The sequence below is a fragment of the Oncorhynchus keta genome, chromosome 14 (assembly GCF_023373465.1).
Source record: "Oncorhynchus keta strain PuntledgeMale-10-30-2019 chromosome 14, Oket_V2, whole genome shotgun sequence".
In the NCBI taxonomy this organism is placed as follows: domain Eukaryota; kingdom Metazoa; phylum Chordata; class Actinopteri; order Salmoniformes; family Salmonidae; genus Oncorhynchus; species Oncorhynchus keta.
Genome location: NC_068434.1, coordinates 42,866,491 through 42,884,084, shown reverse-complemented (window position 1 = coordinate 42,884,084; position 17,594 = coordinate 42,866,491). Strand labels below are relative to the sequence as shown.

The 17,594-nt window shown below is 43.1% G+C and overlaps 2 protein-coding genes across 3 annotated transcripts; both read left to right on the top strand.

The window, feature by feature from the left end:
• The first annotated feature begins 291 nt into the window (after nucleotides 1-291).
• Nucleotides 292-4,717, top strand: star (steroidogenic acute regulatory protein). The gene is made up of 7 exons (XM_035786150.2): nucleotides 292-549; nucleotides 845-952; nucleotides 1,083-1,213; nucleotides 1,401-1,559; nucleotides 1,853-2,037; nucleotides 2,203-2,296; nucleotides 3,845-4,717. The coding sequence occupies exons 1-7, from the start codon at nucleotides 486-488 to the stop codon at nucleotides 3,965-3,967; spliced, it is 864 nt and encodes a 287-aa protein (XP_035642043.1). The 5' UTR covers nucleotides 292-485; the 3' UTR covers nucleotides 3,968-4,717.
• Nucleotides 4,718-7,201: 2,484 nt separating this feature from the next.
• On the top strand, nucleotides 7,202-17,387 carry LOC118393461 (ELMO domain-containing protein 3-like). 2 transcript variants are annotated; one of them, XM_035786148.2, is made up of 14 exons: nucleotides 7,202-7,308; nucleotides 7,797-7,832; nucleotides 8,050-8,557; nucleotides 9,498-9,569; nucleotides 10,336-10,410; nucleotides 10,814-10,883; nucleotides 11,168-11,230; nucleotides 11,356-11,444; nucleotides 11,548-11,671; nucleotides 11,757-11,879; nucleotides 12,011-12,141; nucleotides 12,286-12,362; nucleotides 12,442-12,569; nucleotides 12,698-17,387. In XM_035786148.2, the coding sequence occupies exons 3-14, from the start codon at nucleotides 8,522-8,524 to the stop codon at nucleotides 12,934-12,936; spliced, it is 1,227 nt and encodes a 408-aa protein (XP_035642041.1). In that variant the 5' UTR covers nucleotides 7,202-7,308; nucleotides 7,797-7,832; nucleotides 8,050-8,521; the 3' UTR covers nucleotides 12,937-17,387. The 2 variants fall into 2 exon arrangements, with proteins under 2 accessions (XP_035642041.1, XP_035642042.1); XM_035786149.2 differs by lacking the exon at nucleotides 7,797-7,832 and having other exon boundaries at nucleotides 7,232-7,308.
• Nucleotides 17,388-17,594: the final 207 nt, after the last annotated feature.

Genomic DNA, 17,594 nt, shown 5'->3' with positions numbered 1-17,594 from the left:
GTGTGTGTGTGTGTGTGTGTGTGTGTGTGTGTGTGTGTGTGTGTGTGTGTGTGTGTGTGTGTGTGTGTGTGTGTGTGTGTGTGTGCGTGTGGTGCAGTGTGTGTGTGGTGCAGTGTGCCGGAGCACTGGATGTTATCTGACACAATGTTTATTAGAGCCTGGAGACATTCTCAGCTTGTCCAAGAGGTATCCTTGGCCACAGGGTCATTAGAACGGCGGGATGATGTGTGTGTTTATCTCCGAGGTGACAGCATCACGGCCTTGCTCCATGCTTATATAGACACACATACTGCAACTCCCACAAACAGAATCTAAAATCCTCTCGACAACACAACCAGACTGGTCCTTTCTGTTTCACAGTTCTAGGATTCTCTATTTCTCTCTTTGAGACACCAAGAACAAAATCGACAATCTAAACGGGTCCTCTCTTTTATATCTTAGCAATATCTATTTCACTCAGAAACTAAACACTAAATTGATACAAAATGTTGCCTGCAACTTTCAAACTGTGCGCTGGCATCTCCTACAGACATATGAGGAACATGACAGGTTAGTGAGAGACAGTTTGTGAATGATTCTCTAGTGTTTCATAGCCTTGTTTCATAGCCTTGTGGCCCTGTGGCCATGGCATGGTCTGAAACTGTCATTTTCAGTTGTGGAACGTTAGCTAACAAAACAATTTACAACAATTTATTTAGTAATTTGGTTTAACAATAATATATATTTTTAATTATGGCACTAAAGATTTTCAATTTGTACTAACAATTTAATGTATTGTAGATTCCTCTACTGCTTTTTATAACACTGTTCTTATCTACTTTTTCTCCCATTCTCCTTGTCCCAGGTTTGAGGAAGAATGCGATGGTGGCCATTCACCATGAGTTGAACATGCTAGCAGGCCCCAACCCTAGCAGCTGGATCAGCCATGTCCGCCGCAGGAGCTCACTGCTCAGTAAGTCCACACCCTCCACTCAGAATACACTTCTTACTTGTTTTTCTTTCTTTCATTCACAAATACCCAAAAAGGAAAGTCTACTCTAACTCAATTTATAATGTCGTTTTCTCTCTGTGCTGTGCTCCAGGCTCGCGGATCGAGGAGGAGCAGGGCTACAATGAGGTGGAGATGTCATATGTGAAGCAGGGAGAGGAGGCGCTGCAGAAGTCTATCAGCATCCTCGGCGATCAGGATGGATGGACCACTGAGATCATTGCTGTGAGTATAGAGATATAGTGCCAAAGACAGGAGGGCTGGCACACGGAAATTCCTTTCTTCACCTATTCAACGTAGTAATTACAGACGTTTATATTTTTGGAAATTGCAATATAAAAGGTTGTTGTTTATGGTTGTTGTTTATCCTTGCAGTTCTATGAGTTTTAATGATCTGGTCCCATGATCCCAGGCGAATGGAGACAAGGTGCTGAGTAAGGTGTTACCTGATGTGGGGAAGGTGTTTAAGCTGGAGGTGCTGTTGGACCAGCGCTCTGATAACCTTTATGTGGAGCTGGTGGGCAACATGGAGCAGATGGGAGACTGGAACCCTAACGTCAAAGAGGTCAAGGTGGGACAATCAACTTTATAAACAAGGCACTGTAAGTCGCTTTGGATAAAATATATAACACAACAACAATACAAAACATTAAGAGGAATTGGCTCATGTGTACACAGATTGCATGGATTGATTAGAAGTCTTCTACTCTGGGTTGTTTTGTTCAACGTAAGAGTCCCAATATACATTCTCGCATTGAGGAATATACAGAGGTTTTTGACTCTCTCCTCTCCATCTCTCTCTCTCTCTCTCTCTCTCTCTCTCTCTCCCTTCCTCCCATTTTCTTCCTCTCCTCCCCCCTTTAGATCCTCCAGAAGATAGGTCAGGAGACCATGGTGACCCACGAGGTGTCGGGACCCACGCCTGGCAACGTGGTGGGGCCGCGGGACTTCGTTAGTGTTCGCTGTGCCAAGCGCCGGGGGTCCACATGCTTCCTTGCCGGCATGTCCACTCAGCACCCCACCATGCCCGAACAGAGGGGAGTTGTTAGGTAGGCTAATTTAGACCCAAGGGATGGATGGAAAGATGGATGGATGGATGGATGGAGGCTATAAGTCACTAACAATACACCATATAAAACAATTATTTGAATATTGTGTTGGACTCCAACATATGCTAACATAAGTGTTCTACACACTATTGTTGACTTTTTCAGGGCAGAGAATGGACCAACATGTATAGTGATGCGGCCCAGTGCCGATGACCCCAACAAGACCAAGTTCACCTGGTTGTTAAGCATAGATTTAAAGGTATGGAGGCCATTAACCTGTATCTTATCACTAGGGTCAGACAGATACAACTGTAGCTATCTGGTTTGACACCCTCTGCAAAAAGCATTTTCATAATTTGACATTTGACATTTTAGTAATTTAGCAGATGCTCTTATCCAGAGTGACTTACAGTTAGTGCATTCATCTTAAGATAGCTAGGTGAGACAACCACATATCCCAGCCATAGAAAGTCAATTTTTAATCAATAATGTAGAGTAGAGTGCAAGTGCTGGGGGGAGCAGCCATAGGGGTGGGGGGTCCAAGAGGCCTGAGGTGGCAGAACGGAGTCCTCGGGTTGTGGTGTAGGGTTTAAGCATATCCTGAAGGTAGGGAAGGGCAGTTCCTCTTGCAGTTCTGTAGGTAAGCACCATGGTCTGGTAGTGGATGCAAGCTTCAAATGGAAGCTAGTGGAGTGTGAGGAGAGGCGTGGTGACATGGGAGAACTTGGGATGGTTGAAAACCAGGCAGGCTGCAGTGTTCTGGATAAGTTGCAGGGGTTTGATGGCACAAGCGGGGAGCCCAGGCAATAGCGAGTTGCAGTAGTCCAGAGGGGAGAGGACACGTGCCTGGATTATGACCTCCGCAACTTCCTGTGTGAGGTAGGGTCGTACTCTACGGATGTTTAAGAGCATGCACCTGCAGGAGCGGGTAACTACTTTGATATTTGCAGAGAATGACAGGGTATTGTCCAGGGTCACACTAAGGTTCTTTGCACTCTGGGAGGGCAACACTGTGGAGTGGTCAACTGTGATAGAGAGGTCTTTGAGCGGGAAGGCCTTCCCTGGGAGGAAGAGCAGTTCCGTCTTGTCAAGGTTGATCTTGAGGTGGTGGGCCGACGTTGAGATATTGGTGGGCCGACGTTGAAGTTGAGATATCTGCCAGGCATGCAGTGATGTGTGTCGCCGCCTGGGTTTCAGAAGGGGGGAAGGAGAAAAGTAGATAAGTGTCATCCGCATAGCGATGACAGTAGAGTCCATGTGAGGATATGACGTAGACTAGTGACTTGGCGTATAGAGAGAAGAGGGCCTAGAACCGAGCCCTGGGGGACACCAGTAGTGACACAGACACAGATCCTCTCCATGTCACCTGGTAGGAGAGGCCTGTCAGGTAGGATGCAATATTAGAACTCGCAGAGACGACCAGCCCTGAGAGGGTGGAGAGGAAGGATTTGATGGTTCACGGTGTTGAAGGCAACTGATAATCTAGGAGGGTGAGAACAGAGGAGAGAGAGAAAGCTTTGGCAGTGTGGAGAGCCTCCGTGACACAGAGGAGAGAAGTCTGGGTTGAGGGACCCGTCTTGAAGCCTAACTGGTTAGGGTCAAGAAGATCAGAAGATCCTAATGGACCCATATATATTGTTTGGCCTTTAATCATAATGAGGGATTTCTGTTAAAAATAACACACCTGTGTTGTTATAATCAGATGCTACTGATCACTGCCTAAGGTTGTGGTTGATGATGGTTGCATTGAAGACACTTAATTGTTGTTTCTTATCATGTTCTCTCTTCCTGTCTTGTTCTCTCACAGGGTTGGATCCCAAAGACCATCATAAACAAAGTACTCTCTCAGACGCAGGTGGACTTTGCCAACCACCTGAGGCAAAGGATGGCTGACAACAGTGTTTCCATGGAGATGGCACCAGCATGCTGACACACCATGCCCTTTGACCTTTCGATTAGTGTGTACACCAATGGCAGGCCACCAAATAGACAGCTCCGCCCAGTCATCTTTGCCACTTTCTCCATCAAAGGCACTCCAAGAGAATCAAATTCTAACTACTCTCTTGAGTTCTTAGGACAGAATTTCAGTACAATTGAGTGAAACCTTCTTCTTTTGAACTCTGGATGCATTAACAGTATAAAGTGGCTTACTCTCCTCATGTCCTTTCCTTCTCTCCTATACACCAAACCTGTTCACACACCAGTCCAGATGAAGGGGAGAGACTAGGGCTACGTTTACACAGGCAGCCCAATTTGGAAATTTTCGCATTCTAATTGGTCTTTTGACCAATCACATCAGATCTTTTCATATTAGCTATTTTTCAGAGCTGATCTGATTGGTCAAAAGACCAATTTGTGAAAAGAAAGATCAGAATGTGGCTGCCTGTGTAATCATAGCCCTAGGAGAGGATACTTAAGACTAGATGCAACCTGTGAGCCCCCTTCACACACCTCCTTCTCAAAACATATACTTGTTCCCACAAGTCTGTATAGTGTCTCTACGGCACAATAACCACCCAAGTCACTTTTTTTCCAGCCATGGCACTGGTAATTACATTGTCATTGCACTCTCAATGTGAAATGTGCACTTTTATTTCAATATTATATTTATTGTAGAACAATGTCATTGCATTACACTGGGTTAGGATGACTGCCAAGTGAATAAATGATTTTAACATCATTCAAATGTACAAGGATTCTTCTTCTATTATTATCTCGCTTGACAAAATGTGGAAAAGCACTTACAAATGAAACATTTTAGGCATACCACTCAAACATGATCAATACTATCGTCAGTCATAAAATCATTTAATACGCCGCAAATGAAAAATACCAAATTATTACACATCTGAACACATCTCACATCGACCTAATACAACCATAATATGACAAGAACATCACAGGAAAAACTCAAACAAGCGAACCGTCTCAAGTCCTCACAATCATTACGTAAATATTCCATTTCAACTGAGGGGAGGAATTCAAAAAGGTATTTTTTAACCACAAAGTTTAGTTCATAAAATATTTTCCTGTCTTCAATGGATTTGGCTGTTGTGTTTGCCAAGGCAAGCAGGTGTTTGACCATTCACATGTGTGTGAAGGACTCTGCAGCACTGTGAGCCTTGGCCTGGGTCTGCAGTACATTCCCCGGGATGAAGTCAACAGCACAACTCACGCCAAAGGGGAAGTCTGCCCTCTGTTATTGTCCTTGTAACATTTTCCTATGATTTATAGTTGCAATTGTTCCAGAAAGTTCTGTACTTTTCTAGGATATGGTGTGCGCTCTGAAGGAAAATGGGTTTCAGGGGTGAGAAAGGGGGGTCATATTTGTCAGAGAGACAGGCTTTTTCTTTAATAGAAGCCAGCGTCTTCTAGGATTACAGATGCACACGTCAGAGCACAGCATGTTGCACTTGCCATGATCAAAATCTTTGAGAGTAAGGCTGACAAAATCATTTCACTTGGATGAAGATATACATTTTATTGGTAAAGGAAATGTTCTGAATTTGAGTAACAGCTAACATTGAGGTAATGAGCTAAATCTAACATGAGCAATGACTGTCAGTGGAGGCTGTTGAAGAGAGGGCGACTCATAATAATGGCTGGAACTGAGCAAATGGAATGGCATTAAACACATGGAAACCATGTGTTTTATGTACCGTATTTCATACCATTCCACTAATTCCACTCCAGCCATTACCACTTGCCCGTACTCCCCAATAAAGGTGCCACCAACCTCCTGTGGTGACTGTCATAACTAACATTGGTATATTCTTGGCAGCGGTTTAAAGTATAAATTGTAAACATTTTAACCTACACTTCTTAGGCAATTAAACTCATAGCAACAACGTTGGCTGTTGCATACACAGATTATTCGAGGATTGTGAATAGTTAAGAGGGTGGGTTTCAGTTATGGAAAAAATAAATGTATTGGAACTGTGTTCTGAGGCATAATCATTTAAGTTTGCATGAAATCCTTTACAGTAGAATAAGTGTTCAAGGCACTCCAAGGCTTAATACATGGGAAGAGAAGAAGAGACACTATCACAAACATATGTTAAGGGTAAAGGGGGAAGGGGATGTATAACCTCAAAACACAGCCATAAAGTGAAATAAGTGAAGTACCCCAACAAAATAGACAAAACAAACAATCGGAATATCAAATACAATACTTGACCAAGATGACAACCATGGTTCAATTCCCTCTTTTGAAATTACATAAACTATGTCCTCGACTGCAATATAGTCCTCATGCCCCCAGTCTTTCTCTGTGGCCGCCAGGCAGGCCAACCCTGACGCTGGATGGGATGGAGAGCACCAGTCTAACTACCTACTGTACGTCACCCCGGCCCACACATGTTCTACCACAATGATGTCAAAGGTTTACATAGGTGGTGTGCCCAGGGGGATCTGGTCAGAGAGCTGTTATTTCTCAGAGTACATGTCCATGCCGAGCCCTGCGAGCTGACCACAGCCAAGGACAGCCAGTCACCAGGAATAACTGCTTTCCTACCAATAACTGCTTTCCTACCCCTCCACCATTGGATAACTGTAAACACACGGGTGAACTAAACGCATGTAGCGCTAATCGTAATGTTTTGGTGCATTGTTTCACCTCTCATTTTAGGTATTTTTTCCCCCTTCAAATTTAAAAGCGGAAGAGCATGTGAATGTGCAGTCAGCCAAATGAATAAAATGTGCCCTGGTCCAGGTGCTGGACAGTTTTGTGATTGGGTGTGGTTAACCTGACTCTAGATCTGTGCCAATGGGAAACCAATGCAGAGCGGTCAAATAAGTCCGTTTGTGTTAAATGCCAGATGTCTCTATTGGGGTTTGAGAGATGGACCGTGAAGACATGAAATTAGAGTCGTAAATGTATTATTTTTCTACTTTGCTTCAACAAAGGTATAGAGTACAGTGAGTAAGGTCACATCATTCTGACCTCCTCTGACCTGTACAGCATCCGATCACAACCATGGCCTCAGCGCACACCCACACATACCATTTGTCAGGCCACTTTACAGGACCTGTGCATTGTGGTTATATTACCATAAACAGTTTACTATACCATCGATTTGCAGTGTCCAGTACAATCAATGTCCATTCTGGGAAATGTATCACTGGCTTTGCTTTAGCCATGACGTAATCGAAAAGGAACCGTCCAAGCACAGGCAGTTTAGGCAGGGCAGGAAACCACAATTCCCAGAATGCACTTGAAGTTAACTGTGGAAAGGGGGAAGGGAAACTGAGATTGGAGGGAGTGATACTGAGGTAAAAATAAACTGTATTAAACGATAATTAACTATTATATAGATAATCGCTGCTGTGAGATGAATGTTTAAGAAATAGGGAGAAATAAAACAAATCCGAAAATGTTTTGACAGTTTCCAGAAGGGCAGTAGTTAAACTAGTGGTTGGCTTGTGAAAAAATATTTAGCTTGCTAACTAGGCTAACTTAGCTTAGATTTAGAGTTAGCTAGCTAACGTTAGCTAGCTGGATGACAGTACTTCAGAGCTACTGATGCTGACTGTCTTCTGAGCACATATGTTATGCAACAAAAAAAAACGCATTCATGATGTAGATAGCTAGCCAGTGCTAACTGAATGTACAGTAAGTTAGACTAGCTAGCAGTAGCCTGTCAGCTCACGTAGCTAGCTTGCTAACGTACCGGTAGTTAGCTAATGTTGTCAGTTGAGTTACTGGTAACGTTAATCACGTTTCAGATTGTACCTTGAAGTTCTTTTTTTTCTGTGTGTAGGCTGTGAGTGGGTCTTCGGTATCACGTTACCATTTGGTGAGCCTAGTTTGACAGCTTGATAACGGTTCTAGCTATGTAACGTTACTGTAGTTCGCTAATCATTCAATGAGTTTGGTTTGGATACTTTTTCCAAAGATAATTGGAAATAGACAATTGATCAGTTTGTGTTCATAAATAATTAGTATGCTTTTGACATTTTATTTGTGAGCAAGCTAGCTAGTTACCCACCTTATTTTTCTGCCCCAAATTGCAGATATCCATGACAACCAGTTTGACATAGCATGGCATGAGTGCCCCCTATTGGTTAGATCCTGTCAATGAGAAGGCCCACTCCAACTCTGCAATACTTCAAGACTTGCCCCACAAGGGTTTGAACATTGTTACATCGTGAATGTGAGGTGCCAACATTGAGTGTCAAAGCAATGAAGCGGCTGGGAAAGAAAGAGGCCATACCAGACCAGCAGTGTCCATACCCAGCCCTGCAGCCCCTCTAATGGGGCAGGATGCACAACAATTGAATTCAATGAGATCAACCTGTTGACTCTAGTCTGGACCAAGAGAGAGGAAGGAAGGAGAAGTTTGAAACGCAGTAGTTGTGGAAAGGGACACAACAGACAACATGAGGGTCTTCCCAATAGCACTTTTGACCGCCTTAGTCTGAGAAATTAGGCTTTAAAGAACAGGGTTTACCCACTCACACATACATAGGCTCACACACTCATGCCATGGAAGAGGACAGCGGTGTCACATCACACACGGAGGTAGGTGTTTTAACCTGGAGTAGTCTAACCTTTTGAAGTAGTTTAAACTGTGTGTAAACTATGTGATTAACAGTCGCATCAGCTGTATACAATGAAATGGAACAGTATCAGTCAACAGACATCAGTCAAGTTCCAAATCAACATTTTAACCTAATGGCCTGTTCTGTACACATGTTAACTGTATACTGTCTGTGATACCATCACAGGGGTAGACAATGTGGGTGTGGTGGTATTCAATCAGATTGCACAATGAGACTTGCTGCACTAACAGATCTATCTGCTTGAAGGTACAACCTTATAGTACTGTAGACACATCCATTAGACTGTTTTTCTGACTATTGACTGTGAAATGTGTGGTGCTTAGCTGAATTTCCATCTCTCCCTTCTGTTTTTAATCCCCATTGTGTTAGTGAGTGGAGGAGGAAGTAATGAAGCAGCTTCCCCTCTAAAGTGTTCACATGGGGAAATAAAAGGTTTCCACCACAAAGTAGCCTAACAGTTCTCTTTCTCTGCTGTGTCTGCACTGGCACTGTACCATCTTGCCAGGGGTGGATTCATTAGTTGGATTCTGTTGCTAAACGTTTGGTCTCTGTTTTGCAACGGAATCCATTTATCATTTGCTATAGGAACCAACTGGACACAAACGGAACGAAATGTGGAGGGACCTATCAGAATCTGTCCAATAGAGAAACTCGTTTTCTTAGCAAAACGTTTTCCGCTTGGAGTAAACGTTTTAAGTCGCAAAACATTTAGCAACCGACCAAACGTTTTGCAACGGAATCAGACTAATAAATACACCCCAGGTCAGGTGAGAGGGCAATCACCTGATCCTTAGCTGCATATCATTCCACAGAGATGTTCCTGCCCCCTTTCTTCCTGTTCTTCCATGCTACCCTGGCTGTGTCTGATGATGCCTCTCGGTCTGTCCCCCTCCTCTCAGGGTCTGAATGGTGTGTCCCATGAATGTAAAGAGACAGAGGAGCTAACCAATGGCCACTCTAACCACAAACCTGTGAGTACAACAACCAACAAGAGGTTCCCTTTCAGAGATGTTTCTTTAAACATTTTTATTAAGCAGGAATTTCTGTATACCTCTCCTGTTATCATCAGTATAGACTGGTAGCTTGTTGGTCCTGCTGTTCTATGTTGCATTGTGTAGTGGTGGAAAAAGTACCTAATTGTCATACTTGAGTATAAGTAAAGATGCCTTTAATAGAAAATTACTCAAGTGAAAGTCACCCAGTAAAATACTACTTGAGTGAAACTCTAAAAGTATTTGGCTTTAAATATACATAAGTATCAAATGTAAATGTAATTTCTAAAATATACTTATGAATCAGAAGTAAAAGTAAGGATACATAATTTCAATTTTCTGATATTAAGCAAACCAGACAGCACCATTTTCTTGTTTTTGATTTATTTACGGATAGCCAGGGGCACACTCCATTTGTGTTTAGTGAGTCCGCCAGATAAGAGGCAATCGGTATGACCAGGGATGTTATCTTGAGAGGTGTGTGAATTGGACCATTTTCCTGTCCTGCCAAGCACTCAAAATGTAACGAGTCATTTTTGATGTCAGGGAAAAGGAATGGAGTAAAATGTATATTGTTTTCTTTAGGAATGTAGTGAAGTGAAAGTAAAATTTGTAAAAAAATATATATATATAAAAAGTAAAGTATAGATCCCACAAAAAACTACTTTAGTACTTTTAAGTATTTTTTACTTAAGTACATTCCACCACTGGCATTGTGTAACCTGTTGTGTTTCTGTATTCCCAGGTGATTAATGGACTGACGCCAGGTCATAGTGTCAAAGAGCACGCCAATGGCAGTTCACTGCTCAAGTCTCTGCCAGTGAGTTGCTCTATACTGTCCCTCATGTCAAAGACATTCCAGGAAAGGGAACTGACCCTACTGTTGTTCTTTAAATACAATTGTGTGTTTACAGATACACTGAGTATACCAAACATTAGGAAAACCTTCCTAATATTTAGTTGCACCCCCTGCTTTTGCCTTCAGAACAGACTAATTTCGTCGAGGCATAGACTATAAGGCATCTAAAGCGTTCCATTAGGGATGCTGGTCCATGTTGACTCCAATGCTTTCCACAGTTGTCAAGTTTGCTGGATGTCCTTTGGGTGTTGGACCATTCTTGATACACACAGTTCAGTGTGATCATAGCTTTCATCTGCATTCACCTGGTCAGTCTATGTCATGGAAGGAGCAGGTGTCCTTAATGTTTTTGTGATTTGTCTAGATTTCAGCTCTGAAGCAGAATGGCCTTCTGCAGTCTCTGGCTACAGGAGGAGAACAGCCCAAGACTGAAGGTAAGACACAATACACTCAGCGGCCCCTCTTCCCAAAGGAACAACCATGTCTCTTCCCATAACCAGCCGGCTATGGGAAGAGGAAGAAGAGGATGAGGGGCAGGGTATGAAATGATGGTGTCATGGCGTAGAGGGGGAGAAGGTGTCGTTCAGATTGAAAATTAACTGGAGAGGTGGTGGGACCATAGCACCATGACTGAACGATTACTCCTCACCTGTGTATGTTGCTGCTGTTTAGCTGTGTCTGTGATGTTTCTCAGTCGTGTGTATGTGTGCGTTTGCAGAGGAGAGTGCGGAGGTGGAGCAGGCTCGAGAGGAGTGGGAGGCTCTAGAGAGTATCCAACCAGGTGAGCTGTTGTTAGGGGCAACATCTACCTATTCCCTGGCTGCCTGAAAGCTGTGATGTTTTACTCCTCCATTATAGGTTGTATACGAATCTGTTGAAGTGTGTTATTGTCCTGTGTGTCTCCAGTGGTCAGTGAGGAGTCCAGTCTTACTCCTCTCATCTCCTTTAATGAGGCGTTGCAGCACTTCCAGACTACAGACCTTGGCGAGGTGCTGGTAAGAATGTGGGTCTTTCTGTGTCTGGGGGTTTTAGGACTGCATTGTAGAGTCTCACTCTCATTATTACGAAAAAAAATGTCAGTTCTCACTCTCTCTGTAGAAGAACATCCAGCCCACCATCCGTAGGACGGGTCTGGCCGCTATCACACACTTCCTGTTCGGCCCGCCGCGACTTCACAGAGAACTACTGGAGGAGAGGGACCTGGTCTTTGCCATCGCACAGTGTAAGTGTGTGTGTTTGAATGAGAGAGCGGGAGAGCCGTTTTGCAGACGATAAGAGGCTGATTGTGTGTGTTTCTCTCTTTGTAGGTTCTTTGGATAACAGTCAGGCTGTACACATGCGTGTTCTACAGACCATCTATAAGAGGCTGACAGGCAGCAAGCAGGACTGTCCTCGGTTCGGCACCCACTGGGAGAATGTGGGCTTTCAAGGTGAGAGACATCTTCTGTATCTTTGCTTCATTAGATGCCGCTCTCACACTGAGATGAAAAGTGTGATAAGAATATATTGCTATGAAGAAATGAACAAAACACTGAAATGTTGAGTGTGTGTCTGTGTGTAGGTACGGACCCAGCCACAGACCTGCGTGGTACAGGTTTCCTGGGGCTGATGCACACCCTGTACCTGGTGATGGACCCTGAGACTCTGCCTCTAGCCAGAGACATCTACAAGCTGTCCCAACATCCCACCCAGGTACATACACACACACACTGGCCACAAACTATTCAGGTTAAGGCAAGTAGGGACATCTATGTAATGTGTGCCTGGCTACTTGAATAGTCTTTCTATTTACAAATCCCATTTGGTTTCTACTCTTTCTGCCCAATCTTTCTCCAGAACTTTCCGTTCTGTGTGATGTCCATCAACATGACCCGTATTGCCCTGCATGCACTCAGAGAAGAGGCCCTCTCCAAGTAAGTGTCCTGTCCTACTGCTAGAGCCTAGTCACTTGCTTTACAAGATGTCCTCACTTTTGTGTGTGTGGTCTTCCAGGGAGTGTAACCGTCGACAGCAGGTAGTGGGGGTGTTGAACGAGTTCTATGTTGCCACGTTCCTGCACCTCTACCAGCTTTGGAAGAGCCAGCAGAAGACTATCTCTGACTCTGGCTTCGTCCTCAAAGGCAACTCTCTGTGTTTTACCCAAGGCTTAACAAAGCCCAGTTGTTTTCAGAATAATGTCATTATTAACAACATCCCTTTGTAACACAATCACATCCTTGACATCCACTGTGTCTCTGCTCCCCTGCAGAAGTGGAGCTGTTTGCCAAAAAGAACCCCAAGCAGATGCTGCGTCGGCTTGACGTCTTCCTGAGGGAGAGAAGGTTGGGCGGCGCCCCCCGGGCCTCCCCAGACCCCACGGCCCAGCAACCCTCACCCTGCCTGGGGGAGAGAGGTGCCAGGTCTGAGGGAACCAGAGGCAAGGAGATGCACTTCACTGGAGTGTGTGAGCTGACCCCAGACATGGAGGGAGAGGCCAGGCTCATCTGAGACATAGGGAGAGATTGAGAGTGAGACTGTGAGCACAGCTACACTAGTCTTAGCTGGAAAGAGAGAGTGTGTGTCTGTTTGTGTGTGTGTGAGACAGAAAGAGAATGAGGACCCCACCAAGCGCTGACCCCACTAATTTGTGGTACATACCCATTGATGCTGTAAAGCTGCTCTCAGATAATTTTGTATGGGATCCCTTTTCTCCCAACAGAAGTACATGATGGTGTGGCATTCAGATAACACTAAATCACAGACATGGGACTGATGGATGAATAGAAGATGTCATTAAAGAGGACGAGAGAGTGAATTAAATATTAGCGTTTTCTCTGGGTCTAGTGCAGGGACAGGCATTTTTACGGTACTAGGACGCACCTGATTCTTCTTCTAATCATCCAATCATAGTCTTTAATCAAGGCGTCGATAAGTTGAATCAGGTGTGTTTCAGCTTGGCTGGAGCCAAAGCCTGCAGAGTAACAATGCCCACCCTTGGTTTATTGAATAGCTGCCAAGCCCCAGGGCACCGATCTGTCTATACGGCCCTAGTAGAGTTCTGGAAAGCCATAGTGTGTATGTCTGTTTTCTACTGTCAGCAGAACCAAGCCTGGGTGTGTTTGTGTGTGCGTGCTGGGTATGAAGGTAAAGGTCTGTGTTGGCTATAGGGAGTTGGAACAGTGAGCAATGTGTTTGTGTGTGTAGTTGGGCTTATGTGTGTGGTGGGTCTGTGGGCTCCGATGGTTCTTGTCTCCATCTCCCAGTGCAGGTTGAATAGGCCCAGAGCCCCCCCTATTGTATGGGGGATATATTTTTTAATAATTTAAAAACTATTTTAGTCCTTTCCAAAGGGATAGCTGTTCATGACAATAGATGAGATTATACTGTATATGAAATGATATTATATGGATAGGGTACTTGATGGTATTTATAAAAGCGAGAGGAACTTATTATGCTAAGAAACTCAGGATGAGGGTTAGAATTGTTAAGCCCAGTTCAAATACATAATGAGACGAGACGCGACGCAACTGTCTTTATTAGGTGAACTCAGCAAAATGACATTGCCACGTGCGGCAACGACTTCAAGACTTCGCTCTCACCATCTGCGCATGCGCACAGGTTCGCTTCAGGCTGTTGGCGTGTGGCTGCCACAGGACCAAAAACAACGGAGAAATTGAGCCTCATTGCGTCAAGTTGTTGCGGAAATTTACCCACTGTGCTGTTTGTGCTGTTTACTTTCTGCGTGTTAGTCATACCGCCGAGTCTACCTTTTAAGGAGTTGTAGAACTAAGTTTGTTTGATATGAACGGTGTCGCCTTAACGTTTCAGGTCGTCGGCTGCAGCTTCCCAAGACTCTACAATTCAAAGCTTTTCGCTAAAGTCTTGCGACGAGCCTGATCCATTTAGCCAATCAGAGAAATACATGCGCTAACGTTCTGTTTTCAGCCAAGCAGACAATTAGCTAGCTGCTAGCTATGTTGCTGCACATAGCTAGCCTAACTTGCTGATAATATTATTTATCTGACAAGTCATAAAGTGTACCCTGTTTCTGGTGCATGTATTTCAGGACACTCGTTTGCTACAAGTGGCAAGTTCGTTTCAAAGTTTAATCACGTCATTATAAAGTGGCAGTGTTACTGTGGAAAAGGTCTCAACTGCGCTTCTCGTCTTGATCTGATTGCCCCTTTAGTCAGTTGTACAACGTTCTAAAATGAGCTACTTGATATCTCGTCTCATGTCGGCTGTTGTATCTGAACTGGGATTTAGCCTTCGTCTCAAATATAATGTTTAGGTAGTCCCTGTATAATGTTCTACTTTTGATCATATGCCCTGTGTTTCTCTGGTCAAAAGTAGTGAAATACATAATAAAAATGGTTTCATTTGAGATTAGCATTTAGACAGGTCAGTCAAGCCAACAGCTGACTAGCCATGGAGTAGCAGAGTGTTTAGTCAGGCTAGTGATTGGTTTAGTCAGACTAGTGATTGAAGTCTGCTGGAAACTTTCTACATGCATTCCGTTATAGAGCATCCAACTGGAGTTGTTTGACTAGGGCAATCGTCTGGGTTATCTGACTAAATGGATAGTGCACACAAATGACACATTTAGCTAATCTCATGGATATCTAGAATGAGCTAAAGGTTAGGGTGACCATAGACAACATGGTATTGTTATGATGAGGAACATTTGTGATTTGGGAGAATTTACTCATTTTAAATGATAAGATGATAGCGATGATAACAGTGAAGGGTGTCTAAGAAGGTGTACCGTATGCAATCCCAATTCTGTCATGGATAATCAGTAATAATAGTGTTGTATGATGAGGGAAATCCTTCCTTATTTCAGGGTGTGTGTGTGTTTGTGGGGAATGGTATAGTATGGCAGGGGAGCATAGCTCTGCAGTCTCAATCAGTAGCATGTTCAGGTAGCACTAGTACTGTAGCATCAGATAGCATCCTTGTTGTTTTATCTTCCTTAGAATTTGTTGCTCTTGGTCATGTCTCATTTACAGTCTTTGGTGCCAGTGAGTGTTCAAGCTGTTACTATAGGACATCCCCCCCATCTACAAGAGACACACACATCTCATTAGTGGAGCTACTCAGTGGATGAATGTTTTTGAGGTACTTGTAGATCTTCGGTAGCCTGTTCTTAAATATGATCTTTGTCTTCTGCTCTGAAAGCAGAACAAGTAGGAGGGGGTCATTTGAACCATACTGTAGAATTACAGTGATGTCATTCTGTGAGTAGGATGCTGCTTGTGTTCCAGATGGTTCTATTGTGTCTGCTCGCCCAGAGGATGTCATGTTGCCCTCTAAGGGAAGCTTATAAAAAAAATGGATGTATCACTGTGTCAGGGGTTTGAGGTAACAAACCCATTCAACTCATTCTAAAGTATACACATTATATAAACATCTATAAAGGTGGACATTATCAGCTCCTATACATAGCCTACCTTGTTTTATTGGGTTATTTCCAAGCACATTACTCTCCACATCTACCCCCCTATTTTTTTAAAGGAATTCGTGCTCATTATTTTGCCAAGCGTATGTGTTTTTTTTATCAGCAAAATTTGCACTCTTACAGAATGTTGGTGTGTACAGTGTGAGTGTTGCTAGGTGGCTAAATATTATGCTTTGTCTGTGTTGTGTTTTCAAATCGGCATAAAGGAACTCTTTGTAGCCGTAATCTCATCATAGCCCTCTTTAAGCTGAAATAATGGACTAAAGTCTTATTTTAATTTATTTAAAAAGGCAAGTCCGTTAAGAACAAATTCTTATTTACAATGGCAGCCTACCGGGGAACAGTGGGTTAACTGCCTTGTTCAGGGGCAGAGTGACAGATTTTGACCTTGTCAGCTCGGGAATTCGATCCAGCAACCTTTCGGTTACTGGCCCAACGCTCTAACCACTAGGCTACCTGCCGCCCCGTTAATAATTTAACTGAACGTGCATTTCAGATTGTGAAGATACACAAAGTTATTTTTTGTTCTATTTTAGCAGAGGGGCTTGTTGCAGTTCAGTGTGTGAATCAGGAAGTTTGTACAGAAGGTGATTGTAACTATATGATTGTCAGTAGGGCGTTCTATTGAAACACATTGCTTACCTCAAGACTTCAGACAAATCTTCTCTTTCTCTTCTTTGAATGTCTGTTAAGGACAATGGCTTTTCACTTCATATAATGGCAGATTGTATCTTTTCTCTTTCCTTAGTTATACACACTCCCTCATACACAGCTTGGATGTCAAATGTCATGTATATTCTACACCTGAAACACTAGTGAACTAACACTGAAGCTGGTAGGTCTATGTACTTTATTTGAAATGACACAGGCCCACTATAGGCCCAACCACATGCTTAGATCCACATAGCTTTTTGTCAGCTTGACTGCAGATCCACTCCAATGGATTTTTGAACAATCATTACTGATGTTGACTATGTTAATGATAAGCTAATTTACTTGTCGCTTCGACGGTATCCACTTTCTTGTGTGTATTAGTGATTGTTCCCACCTTTTGACCATGTCAGGGGAAAAAACGAGAAATAACAATGATATTAGTTTCTGATCGTACATAAAAATTGTGTTGCTTCTCCAAATTTGATTTGCAGTCCTAAATCAAGGTTCTGGCTTGAAATTTGCACCAGTTATGTCATATTTTGTTTTCAACTGATAGATCTCAGTTCAAAACCAAGAGAAAACGGGTCTTAAGCAGGATGCAAGGTACTCTGAAATGAGTGGTCTGAATCTCTGCTTTGTCGACAACAAATTATTTCCTGAATCCCCTGCGCTTTATATGAAGATGTTCTACTGTTGCTTTTGTCGTCTTTTTTTCCCTGAAATCATTTTATGACTGTACCTTAATTGTAGATGCCCTATTTTATAATGGGAGTTATTTCAGAAATATGTGCCGTTGTACAGTAAAATGTATGGTATGGAGAAACCTAAATAAATGCAATTGAAAACAGTTATTTGCTCTCTTTCTTTGTGCTGTGGTTATTATTGTTGTATTTGTATTTATTATGGATCCCCTTTTAGGGTTGCACATTTTGGGGAATATTCAGAGGTGGAAACATTCTGTCGGAATTAACGGGAATATATGGGAATTAATACAATTTAAACGTAGATTTTTTTTGTTGCATTGGATATATTTACCTTACCACATATGGAGGCA